The 12,201-nt window shown below is 44.8% G+C and overlaps 1 protein-coding gene across 1 annotated transcript; it reads right to left on the bottom strand.

Moving 5' to 3' along the window:
- Positions 1 to 3,993: 3,993 nt before the first annotated feature.
- On the bottom strand, positions 3,994 to 7,079 carry LOC119171353 (uncharacterized). The gene is made up of 2 exons (XM_037422209.2): positions 7,020 to 7,079; positions 3,994 to 4,446 (listed from the first exon to the last, which is right to left on the bottom strand). The coding sequence occupies exons 1-2, from the start codon at positions 7,029 to 7,031 to the stop codon at positions 4,171 to 4,173; spliced, it is 288 nt and encodes a 95-aa protein (XP_037278106.2). The 5' UTR covers positions 7,032 to 7,079; the 3' UTR covers positions 3,994 to 4,170.
- Positions 7,080 to 12,201: the final 5,122 nt, after the last annotated feature.

Here is a 12,201-nt window from a genome sequence, read left to right as displayed (position 1 = left end):
GCATGTAAACGAGTGACGAACTGGTGTGCAGTGATATATGACGTTCATTGGTACAAACCAGTATGTAATAAAAATACAGCGCGAGAATGACTGGGAATAAATGGAGGAGACAAGAAAGAGCTCGGCACTTGCGAGCCTCTAAGTTGCGAGTGCAAAAGCGTTCGCATCTGAGAAGCCATTTTGTTTCTGGTAGGTGAGAGCAAAAGAAGGGCAAAATGGCAACACCGACAACAAGCTGCTGCACCGGAGTAGAGGGCGTGGTAAGCGGTGGCCCAACGGCAGAAACAAATGTCCTATACTGTATACGCACGCGTTGTCACTCATTTAAATGCGCGCAATATATATATATATATATATATATATATATATATAATGCTATGAGTGAAAACGGAACATTTGTCCTCTCTGATGTTTTTCTACTCTTCATGTAGGGTTCTGAACTTAGTGCGATATGGTTAATCTTTCCTTTGTCTTCTACCCCTTCGGCGCATAATTAGTAGAAAGCAACGACTTCCCTACGCTGAGGTGATTGACGATGTGGCTGCCGATTTATTATTTGGATCAAGCAGAAACGTATTGCATAAAGAGCAGCGATATAAATAGAGTGAGCTGAAAGCTAGACAGCTCAAGACGGGTCCCTTGCGGCCCCTCCTGTGTTTTCCTGAGCAGGCGGCAAAGCACTGAGAAGCGTGGGAAGGATTGTTCCTTTGTTTCGAAGGATAAGTGCCCGGTGAGGCCGGCTGGGGATTATGCGGCTAATTGTGGGATTCCGTTGTCTTAGCTTTTCCGTGTAGCATATACTATACGGTGCCACCAAAGAATGGGCCACCCATCTTGAGTGCAACGATTAGCGTTTCTTCGGTGGCCACGAGCCACGCGACTCAATTATTCGGTGAGCACTACATCATTTAGAAGCCGTACGACGTGTTCCTGAGGTGCATGAAATTTTTCGCAAGTTTACTTTCTACCTAAGTTTGTATTTGCCCCAATATTGTAACGTGCAATACAGCCTAGTTTTTAGGTTAGTATTCAATATTAAACTTCTTTCTTGAACAATACTGTTGGTTTATCTAATATGTGAGTAGAGTTGCTGATATAAAATGTGACCGCTTCTTATTGTTTTCTTTTGTGTCTCCGGTGAGCACAGACGGGCCGTTAGTAAAGTAATACTAGCTAGAGCGTTCCCAGTGACCTTAACATACTGTTAAAATAAAAACTTGCCGAACTACTCGTCACAACTTTCAGCCCATCACGTTTCACTTGAGCCAATAAAGTAATAATTTGTAAATAAAGGTGCATGCTCTATCACCTAAATGAGACCGCAGGAACGACCCGAATATGGTGAGGCCACGAGGAGTTCAGATGCCCCTCGAAGTAGTGCGCAGTGTTTTTTCATACATACGAACTTGCTTACAGACTTCGGGTGTTATTGGGCGATGTTGAAGCCTTGAAGGGGTTTACTGTTATTTTTACACTTGGCACTGTGCTTTTTGGTACTGCTTTGCACATTGTTCGCTCGATGCGCTGTCTCCCAAAGAGGGCTCAATGCATTCTACTAGCAACGTTACCATCAGATTTTGAACATATTTTAACACAGCGCACGGCTACGCGAAAACATGAGAAGAAGAAACAAACAGCAGCGCTGTGCTTTGTTCCTTCTCTTGTGACCACGTATTAGTGCGCTGTGTTTAAATACTGTCACCAACTGCCCAACTTTCAGTCCTTCTACTATTAGATTTCTTGTTTATAAGGTGTAGCAATAGTCGGCAAATCGTCATGTTCACTGATGTTACATTGTTACAATGTTTTCTATTACAAAGCTAAATTGTTACATTAGATCGCTGTTAGTGCTACAGACCTGCGTCAATGGAAGTTTTACGCCTTTATTTGCAAGTGTGTGAGATTGTAAACACGAATCTGTGCTAACCACACTCAGCAGAATAAATAGACACTGAAGACACACTGAACACACACTGAACAAAATCATCTTGGCATTCGACGTAAATGACAAGTCGTGATCGCCTAATTAGAGAAAGAATCCCATTGTGCCCTTAGAGTTTCCCACAAAATTCCCTTGAGAGAAAGCTGGCGCTAGTGAGCTGCTAGATGCAAGAAAATGCCAAAATATGTGAGCTTCAAAATTGACTCAGATTTGTACACCTCGAAGATCCGTCTGGCTTCACGTAAAATGGTTGAATTCTTACAAAAACAGCTATTTATTTTTTGTGATTGCACAGAAACATGTTTTACTGGACACTGGAACCTTCAGCGTCGATGTACATTTTTGCGAAGCGTAAGAAGTAACCATCGGCCACTAAACATGACATGCAGACGACAAAGCCAGCGTTCCCTCCACCATATTATGTAGTCTGTTTCTTTCTTTCGCTGTTTTTTTTCTGCCGTTGAGGTGAGTAAACTTTTATTTTAGAATACAATACGAGTGGATGAGATCCGCTTATAAACGTTTTGTTTTAGAGAAGATTTATTTACGCAGCCCTATTCACTTTTGAGCCAAATCTCACTCAACACCAGCCAACACAAGCCTCGCAGACCATCATTCCCAGTGTTCCAAGAGGACCCCTTAATAAATTCGCTTACACGAAGGCGCCACACTTCCATATAAGTATTTTTGTGAGAAGCGCTATGATTGTACCTGTACCACGTTGCTTTTCGCAGTAATGGTTTGTATCTCAGAATCGCAGTCCTTCGCAGCAGTGATGTTGCATTGTTGTTGCCGTGACGCACAGCAGTTGCATGATTTAAATAAATAAATAAATAAATAAATAAATAAATAAATAAATAAATAAATAAATAAATAAATAAATAAATACAGGTGCGCAAAAGCAGCGTTAGTGTTGTTTCGAGCATAATAAGGGGCGTATACAAATAAAATTTCTTGCTCGCTGGAATATTCCGCAGACAATCATCTAAGGCATGTCTTTTTTTTTGTTGTTATCATTAATATGTAAGTGAATATCGGGTCAAACAGAGACTGGTGTTTAGACTATACGCATTGGAACAAAATAATCAGCAATTGCTATGCTACTGAAAATATTTATGTTTGTTTGTTTCTGGCGGGACTTTTAGAGATTATATTGCTACGTGCAGTTAGTTGTTAATAGTTATTACGTGTAATAGTTATTACCTTCAAGGATGCTCAGATTAAGTACGCAGTTTGAATAAATGGCAAATTGCCGGTGACATCCGCGTGTAATATGCCTCACCCTAGAGTCAAAACTGCAGGCCCTTTCTCACTGAGGGTTAGCATATTCAGTTCAGTGATTTGATCGGCACTGGGGCGAGAAAGAGGAAACGAAACGCGCCTTACATCACGCCTCGTTAAAGCCTACTTCCGTGTTCTTGCCCGTAGCTTTTCTTTCATCTCGTTGGCCCAAACTCACCGGACCGGACAATGTGTGCGAGCGTGCGTTTGCAGAGGGTGGGGAACATATTACATCTGCGTTTTACGTCTTTGGGGTTTCATTTCACATGCTCTCTTTCTTATACCTCCTTGTTTTATTGCCTCTCGTTCTATGTTTATTATAATTTGTTGCTACTGCACTTGTGCAACTGCACACGTGCAGTTGTTGCTACACGTGCTGTTACAGCACGTGTGCAATATCGAAGTTCATGGTTTTCTACTGTTGTTTTCCTTCTCCACTTTCCTCTTTGTTACACTTAACATAACTGCTAGTAAACTCATGCTTATTACATGTTGACCATTCACTATACTGCATAAGCAATAGCAATTTTCGTGCGTTTCGCGGGACACCTTAGGAGTGATTCTGAGCGAATTCTGTGAAAACGTTCATCAGCATAGATGTCACTGTTTGTTTTCATACTAGTTACTCACTTTTTTCATTACTTCTTGTTGACAACATTGAAGCATGGAGCGGTGTAATAGCGAATATTTGCTTAGCACTCATACAACACAAATATAATCATGCATGTTTTCATTTGACAATCAACCTTGGTACATGAACACAGAGAGAATACAAGTAAGTTTTTATTTACAGATCCTATTTTTCCCACCATCGGGAAGATTAGCCAGAACCTTCGTTCACCGTCTAAACTATCCCAATTTTATGACAAGGTCATCCTGAAGAAGCGTATACTTCCTCGAAAGCATGACATAAATCATCTTTGAGGAACAAGGCCCAAATGTTCGATTTAACCGTGGTATCCGTGTCCGTATCCATGTCCGTAACCGTATCCACCATAGCCACCGTAACCACCGTGACCATAACCACCGTAACCGTAGGACGGGTGCTGGATATGCGTCGAGTACACGAACACGCGGCCTACGGGGTGGTACCCGTAGCCCCCACCATAGCCTCCGTAGCCTCCGTAACCACCATATCCGCCATAGCCTCCGTAACCACCATATCCGCCATAATACCCGGCCGATACCATGGTAGCAACAAGGGCGATGCAGACCAGTGTGACCTGAGTGAGAGAGAAGGAAAAACGTGATGAAGTAAAAGAACTGGCACCATGTATATGGAAAGAAATGTTTACAATTTAGAATCAAATTTTCGTAATCTTACAGCAATTTAGTATACAGAGAATGCCCCATAGTGTAAAAATGTGTCGAAATCTTCTGTAAAAAATAAGTATGGTAGTCAGCAATTCAAAACAAAAGGAGCAAGATTATCTAGGCGAAAACTTAGAAAACTAGCAACTAACAATATGCATGCTGCCCGTTTCAAAGTGGACTCTGAAAGTCATGTGCTTTTTATAGCGCTAGCCTTGCAGACTCTCACCCCCCCCTCCCCATTTCGATTTTTTTTACAGCACTGTGCGTACACATTACAAAACATGAAGCGCCACAGAGATACCGACACAATGTACACACCAGCTTGCCGACACGGAGAACATGATTTTCTATGTCAGCTCAACCAATAATTACCTTAACACACGCCGATATTGGGCATGGCATCTCTGTTACATCAATAAAACAGTCGTTGATCTCATGACGTCATTCAATGGTGAGCCTTTCTCACTACATGTACACTGTTCTAGAGCTCACCTTCATTGGAACGCTGATTTCATTGAAAATGCAGGGATGTTAACCATGGCACATGCCTGGTTTGCTACCTTACACTGGGGGATTTGGAAGGGAGAGTATAAAGATGAGAGAGAGAAGGAAAGAGAAGAGAAAGAGACACAAAATTGTCAGTCAATGGGCAGACGCGTATGCAGCGGTGGTAGTACACAAAAGTTAAAGGCGTTAACATAGGCCCGTAGTCCTCAACAAGCACATGAGGACTTTGACTGCCTTTTGAGCCAACCGAGGACGAGGGCGGTGCTTCAGCAGCATCTTCACAGAGAGTGGCCGATCGTCCAATTGTCGCAATGCGTCAGACAGTTTTGTCTTTCGCCCCGCCGCGGTGGTCTAGTGGCTAAGGTACTCGGCTGCTGACCCGCAGGTCGCGGGTTCGATTCCCGGCTGCGGCGGCTGCATTTCCGATGGAGGCGTAAATGTTGTAGGCCCGTGTGCTCAGATTTGGGTGCACGTTAAAGAACCCCAGGTGGTCAAAATTTCCGGAGTCCTCCACTACGGCGTCTCTCATAATCATATGGTGGTTTTGGGACGTTAAACCCCACAAATCAATCAGTTTTGTCTTTCGGAAACAGATCGAGGGCGATGGCTTAGAAGACATCAATGTCTTCTTTTGTGCCGAAGACGTCACATTCCGCACTGTCATTCAATCCAATGAGGGTTTTATGTACTTTTGTGAAGGCAACCCTCAACCAAAGCCGACAAAGGAGCGGAGCTTCACGCCAACGAAGTCCGGATGTAGGTCGAAGTTCCAGTTGAGGGTTTATTTGGTGGAGCCTCGTATTTCTTATGCGCGGGGTGTGTTCTATACTCCAGCAGACATGGACTACGCGCCAGGGGATGAAGTTGCCTTGCAGTGTCTGTCCTTGACAAAGAAATCGGAAGGGTGTGCTCTTCTTGGTGTGATGTGCGAGCCGCGTTGTCTGCGGAATCATTGCCACTGATCCCACGATGATGAGGTAGCCACTGAAAACGGACCTCGTGGCCTGGCCTGTTTTGTGGCGTGGTGAAGCAGCTTGACAACCTTGTAAGTTAAGTGTTCGTGGCAACCTCGTCGAAGGACTGACTGCATGCTCTGTAAGGACGGTTTCGAGTCGAAAAAACGGCCCATTTACTCAATCTCTGGAATGTATTGTGCTCTAGGGTGCCACGTAAAGCCAGAAGTTTCAAAATCTAAAGCACGACAGTCTAATTTTATCTTTCGGGTAATACGATCATACAATGCAGTGTTCTCTGCTTAATATAAAATTGATTTCATAGATATTCACTTTTCAAGTATACATAAAAGTAGGTGCGCTCTTATATATAGCAAGGCCAGCGTTCCCAGCCAAATGCGCAGTGACCATTCAGTGTCATCATGAACCTCCATTGAAACAAATGATCACTGATGACGCACCGCAAAGCAATACATCACAGACAGACAGCAAAACTTTTGAGCAATAATAAAGCCAACATTCTCATGAAGTAAAGCTAACAAGCAGTTGTAATTAAGAGGGGGACGTTCGGGAAGAATGAACAGTCGGTAATGATATGAGCATGTGCAACGTTTCTTTCTCAACCACTACAGGCATGTATAAAGCAACTTGGAATCAATTCTAGTTTAAAACATTCATCAAATCGGACTACGTGTCTTCGTCGCACTTCACCTGCCGGGGTCGCGTAATGTTTATACAACTCTACTGCTCAGCCGAAGGTCATGGGATCTATTTACACCAATGCAGCCGCATCCCTATAAAGGCAGTGAGCTAGAGGCCCTGTCACTTCAAATTAGGCACAACTTAAAGAACCCTGGTTGTTCAGAATTTACAAAACTCTTCACTAAGACGTCATTCGTAGCCATATTGGGGATGTTGAACTCAAACTATTGAATAATTATGTTATTGTTCAAAATTACCAAAGCGGATGAAGATTACCATAAAGATAAATGACTGAAAAACGAGTTCACTTTTCAACTTACCATGGACTTCATGCTTTCGATTTAAGACTTGGCGCTTTCGAGATCTAGTGCTCAGGGTACGTTTGCAGCGACGTGGTGGCCGGTAGTGCACGTCATGTGCGGAGTGGAGGGCGCTTTTAAATCATCGGTCAGACTGTTGGGAGTCGCGCAGACGCTGACCGTGCAAGGCGGGGCGAGGGCGTAAAGAAAAAGAGAAACGAAAAGAAAAAAGAGGTCACAACGGAACTCACGCAATCCTAAAAAAAATGCATGAGAAAGTGCAAGACGGGTGCCTTTACGGAAACAATGGCCAGAGTAAAACCGGGCGCCGATTGCCCCCCGAGTCGGACCACACCTGTTCTCCGCGAGTATTTCACGATTGTTATCGACTGCGTGCGCTTGTGGTACACTTGTGATGGCGCTCGAGGCAGCCTTCGTAACTACGAAGCAAGAAAGAACGGACAGGAAAAAAAATGTCCTGCCTGCAATGTGCAGTCACGGTTACTTATCAACCGTTCAAGTGAAACGTTTAGGTGACTCTGTTTACGCTTGTCTACATTTTTTTCTTCGGGTGGGAGTGGTTGGGGCAAGAAAATATGACAAACAGGAATGTGTAATCACAGAGCGCTTGTTCTTTTTTATTTCGTCCTTACGAAAATGCCTCCATGTTTTTTGTATTTTTTTCTATGCAATAAGAGTAAGACATCGCTAAGCAGCTTGAGCCGCCATTACCCAGTGCCGCGCGAAGTTTTTCAGCGTTGTTTAATGAGCAAGTGAGCATACTTATCCCTCATTCTGCTATAGAGTTGTAGAGGTGTGCGAAACTCCATGATTAAAAGTAGACTCCGGTGTGATTACGTAAGTGGAGAAACAGGAGTGGGAAATGCTGCGAGGCGTAAGCTGCGTAGCTTCTACTCCGTACCTGGAGCTACTGCGTGGTGGTTTGGGCTAATTGGCAGGACATGACGATTGCTATAGTGCGAGCTTAGAGTGACGACAAAGGGACCAGAAGACGAGCGCTCGTCCTGTTGTCCCTTTGTCGTAGTTCTGAGCTCCTGCTATAACAATGTCACGGAGCTACAGGCCCGGCAAGATGGCGTGGTTCGCCGGTGTTCGGAGAAATCCTGCTTTCATGCACTTACGTTTATTTAACGCGTCTTGGAAGCTCTCGTGAGTTCCCTGGAATGGTTTGGACATCAAAACAACAAAATCCATGGTGACGATAGTATTGCAAAAACTAATTGGTCGTCACTTGTTCCAAAGCGTTTCAGAGGTTTACATCATATCGCGAATAACTTGGCCAGTAACGCAGGTAACGTAGTCCTGGACAATCGTTTCAATGAGTGAGTGTTTTGTCATTATGGAGGGCCTGAGGTATAGTCAGACTTATTTGGACAAAAAGTGGGAACATTTACTGTGTCTTAAGGAGAGGTATTCTTAGCGACACAAGGGGCTCTGTGGATACAGAAATACAAATTTGGAAAGATTTCTTGTAGCTTTTTATGTGTTCCTGCTATTTGAAGCTGACAAGTTGCCAGTCAGAAACTTTTCGTATGGCCACGCAGACCCTTATACAGTCGTACCACGGGAGCTTTTGTCGTCGTCATCTCAGTACTGGCGGTAGTTCAAGTAGTAGTAGTTGTGGTTTTTGTTCTCGTTGAAGCAGTTGAACCAGTAGAAGTGTTTGTCGTTCCACATCATGCATGACTACGTGTGACTTCTTAGATTTATATAATCCAGTGAAACTTATTTAATAAATGTTATTTAGGCTTATGACCTGAAGAACATCATGCAACAACCTTAGGAAAGCCTTTTTTTCTTGTCTTCTACCAAGACTAACAAACAATTTGTTTCACATTTTTCTCTAATCCCCAGCACTTTTCAGCTTGAATGCAGGTCGCATCTTTAATAAGTTGCAGAGAATGATGCTTATTATCATTCCTTTGCTGGAGTGTTCTGTGTCTTTTTCGGCAAATCAATGATCGATCAACCAGCAACAAAAGCATGGACATGTATGCAAGTGCTTAGCGTGGCCGAAATTCCAATTGTCAGTGATAACCAGTAGACAACCTATCAATGACTAGCCGATAATTGATCAATCACCAGTGAGTTCTATAAAATGCTCGTATATCCTCAGCCTTAATGAAATGCACGAGTGAAACCTTTCGATAACAAAGTGCTAGCTAATGTATAGAAGCAAGGTATGGAATCGGGCTATAGTTGGCATTGCATGTTTTTTACAGCTGAAGCGCAAAAAAGTATACAACGCACGAAGGAGAGAACGATAGCACGTGTCCTCGTTGTACCCTTTGTCCGTTGTATACCTTTTTTGCGCTTCATCTTCAAAAGCAAACTATAGGTAGTCGATGGTCGATAAATAACCGATACATTATAGAAAAAGCTTGAGTGAGTGTCACCTGCTCCGAGAATCACATCACCACTAGGCTGTGCTTCCCAATGAATGATTTCTCAATAACGCATACAATGATGAAAATGGTTAGTGGTACTATGTATCTTATAATATTGCCAGCTGGTCTGAAGAGGAAAGTGGTAGTATGAATGAGGTGAAGGAGAAGTTGACAGGATGAAAATAGCATAAGCTATTCGTAAAATATATATCGTAAAATATAGCAGGAGCGAGAAACAAAGGCAGAGTAAGAAGGAGGAGAAGGAAAAAACGAGGGTAGTGTTACCAACTCAGCTGCTTCCTCAATCTTGGGAGCAGAGGGGAGACTCACGTTTTGTTCTTGTTTGTTTGCTGTACGTTGTATTTATAAGTTTACACAATGCGTTTGTCCAAAATATGGAGACCACAAGAAAAGGTGACATGCTTAATAACTCAACTTAGGGTGCGGGTGGGGGGCAGATGACATTACTCTAGGCTTCAAGGTAGTTGTCACAGAACGAGCGCTAAAAACGGGCGCGCCGCCAAATTCTTGCGATAACGGGCGGGAGAAACGCCGCGAGGTCAAAAGAAAAAAAAAAGAAAGCAAACGTCCAAGGCTCCCCGGGCGCGCGCTTTCCCCTCGGAAGCGTGGCTTCGCCGACGAACCTCCTTACCCCACATCGGCGGCCCAGCAAGCCCGCGATATTTCTAGAACGAAGGAGGCGTGGCCACGCCGAGTTGAGTCATCCGACGCGGAGGGCAGTCGAACCGTCTCGCGCCTCTCCCCAGCCTTCGCTGCGCATCGCGCCGACGAAATGAGAACTTTCTGGAATGTCGCGCGGAGGTATTTAACCGAGCAGCGGAGATGAGAGATCAGGAGGAGACGGAAGTGAGCGCCAGAGCGCGTAGGGATTCCGCCATGTAGTCGGTGAAGGTTTTGGTCCGTAGGGACGAAGCCGGAGATGAAGAGGATTTCCACCTGAGGGGTGAAGGCTCGAGCTACAGGCAAGAGCGTGTGTTTACCGCTATCGAGCGAAGACGCGTGGCGACAGCTGCATGTGTGAAGCCGACGTGTTTCCGGCGAAGAAGTTGAAGTTTGAAGAGTGGCCAATTGAAGACGCGAAGTTTCCTGGAAGAGAAACTTCGGGACAGCGGAACGGCAACAACGCTGGACTTTGAGTGAGTGATTCTCGGAAGAGTATCATTCAGACTTTGGTTCCAAGGACTTTGGACTGAATAGGTTTTCTATCTCTTTTGTCTTTAAGGGTCTTGGTTGTTCAATGCATGCGACTGCATTGTAGTGTGTACTGTTGTCTGTGTCCGTTGTTCGAGTGTGGCTGATTGTACTGTGTAGTACTTTGTTTGATTGGTGACATATTGTCCTCAGCTATTGTGGAGTGAGCATATTCGTGTATTGTTTTTCTGATCTGCCATTATTGAGAATATAATTTTGTTTGTTTATCAACTCTCGGCTCTGACTTGTTCTTTGGGCCACAACCGGCGTCTGCTGGTGCGCCAATAAGGACCACTTCTAAATTGTCCACGCTTTCGTGGTGCGGTTCGGGGGGCCAATACTTCGGCCCTTCGAATTAGCCCGGCGATCGCCTCCCTAATTAACGGGACCGGTGTGACAATTAATCTGGCGTCCGCGAAGCAGGACCTTTTGGTGCACAGTGTGTCCAAAGTAGTGAGAAAGAGCCTCGAGTTGTTGATAGTGTTATCGGAACCATTTTGTGTGTTGCTCTGTGTTCTCGTTAACGAGTGCAGGGGAGTGTTCCGATAGACTGATTTAGGCAGATACTTTTTGCACGCGGCAAGGTTTTATTTGAGAGTTGCGAGACACAATGGATCTCGAAAAGTTAGTTGCGCTTGGTGAGAAGATGGGTCTTTCCGGCGCCGAACTACGGAAATGGGTAAGGCAGAAGGAGAAAGAGGCAGCTGAGAGAGCCAAGGAAGAAAAAGCAGCTGAGTTGGAACGAGAGAGGTTGGCGGTGGAAAGAGCCAAAGCGGAAAAAGAAGCTGAGTTGGAGAGAGAGAAGTTGGCAGCCGAAAGGGCGAGAGAAGAAAGAGAAGCGAGGGAGCGACAGCTGAAGGAAGAAAGAGAAGCGAGTGAGCGACAGCTGAAGGAAGAAAGAGAAGCGAGGGAGTGACAGCTGAAAGAAGAAAGAGAAGCGGAGATGGCTGAAAGGGAGCGGTAGCGGCAGCACGAGATGGAACTCGAGTGGCTCCGTTTGCAACAGCGAAGTGAAACTCCAGTCCAAGCTAGAGTTGAAAGCAGCGAACGGGAAGATCACGGCTTCCGCTTGAACCCAAGCAAGCTGCTCGTAGCGTTTGATGAAAGGAAGGACGACCTAGACGCGTACCTCCACAGAATTGAGACGATTGCGAGGAGCCAGAATTGGCCAGAACAGCAATGGGCAACTGCTTTGAGTACTTGCTTGAGTGGTGAAGCGCTCAGTGTGTACGGCAGGCTGACGCCGACCGATGCAGCCAACTATGCCAAGGTGAAAGATGCTTTGTTGAAGCGATTTAGATTTACCGTAGAAGGATTCCGGGACAGATTTCGGACAGGAAAGCCAGCTGATGGTGAGACAGCTACGCAGTATGCCGCCCGACTTTGCCATTATTTCGACAGATGGATTGAACTTTCAGGGACAGCGCAGGAGTACGATGAACTTAGAGAGCTCCTAATTAGAGAACAGTTTCTTACTAGTTGCCACCCAAGCCTGTCGCTGTATTTGAAAGAGAGGAAGGCTGAGTCACTTGAAGGAATGCTTGAATTAGCTGATCAATTCTTGGAAGCGCAAGGTGGCACTA

Source organism: Rhipicephalus microplus, chromosome 4 (genome assembly GCF_043290135.1).
Source record: "Rhipicephalus microplus isolate Deutch F79 chromosome 4, USDA_Rmic, whole genome shotgun sequence".
NCBI lineage: Eukaryota > Metazoa > Arthropoda > Arachnida > Ixodida > Ixodidae > Rhipicephalus > Rhipicephalus microplus.
The sequence above is the reverse complement of the archived record's forward strand: the minus strand, read 5'-3'. Positions and strand labels throughout refer to the sequence as shown.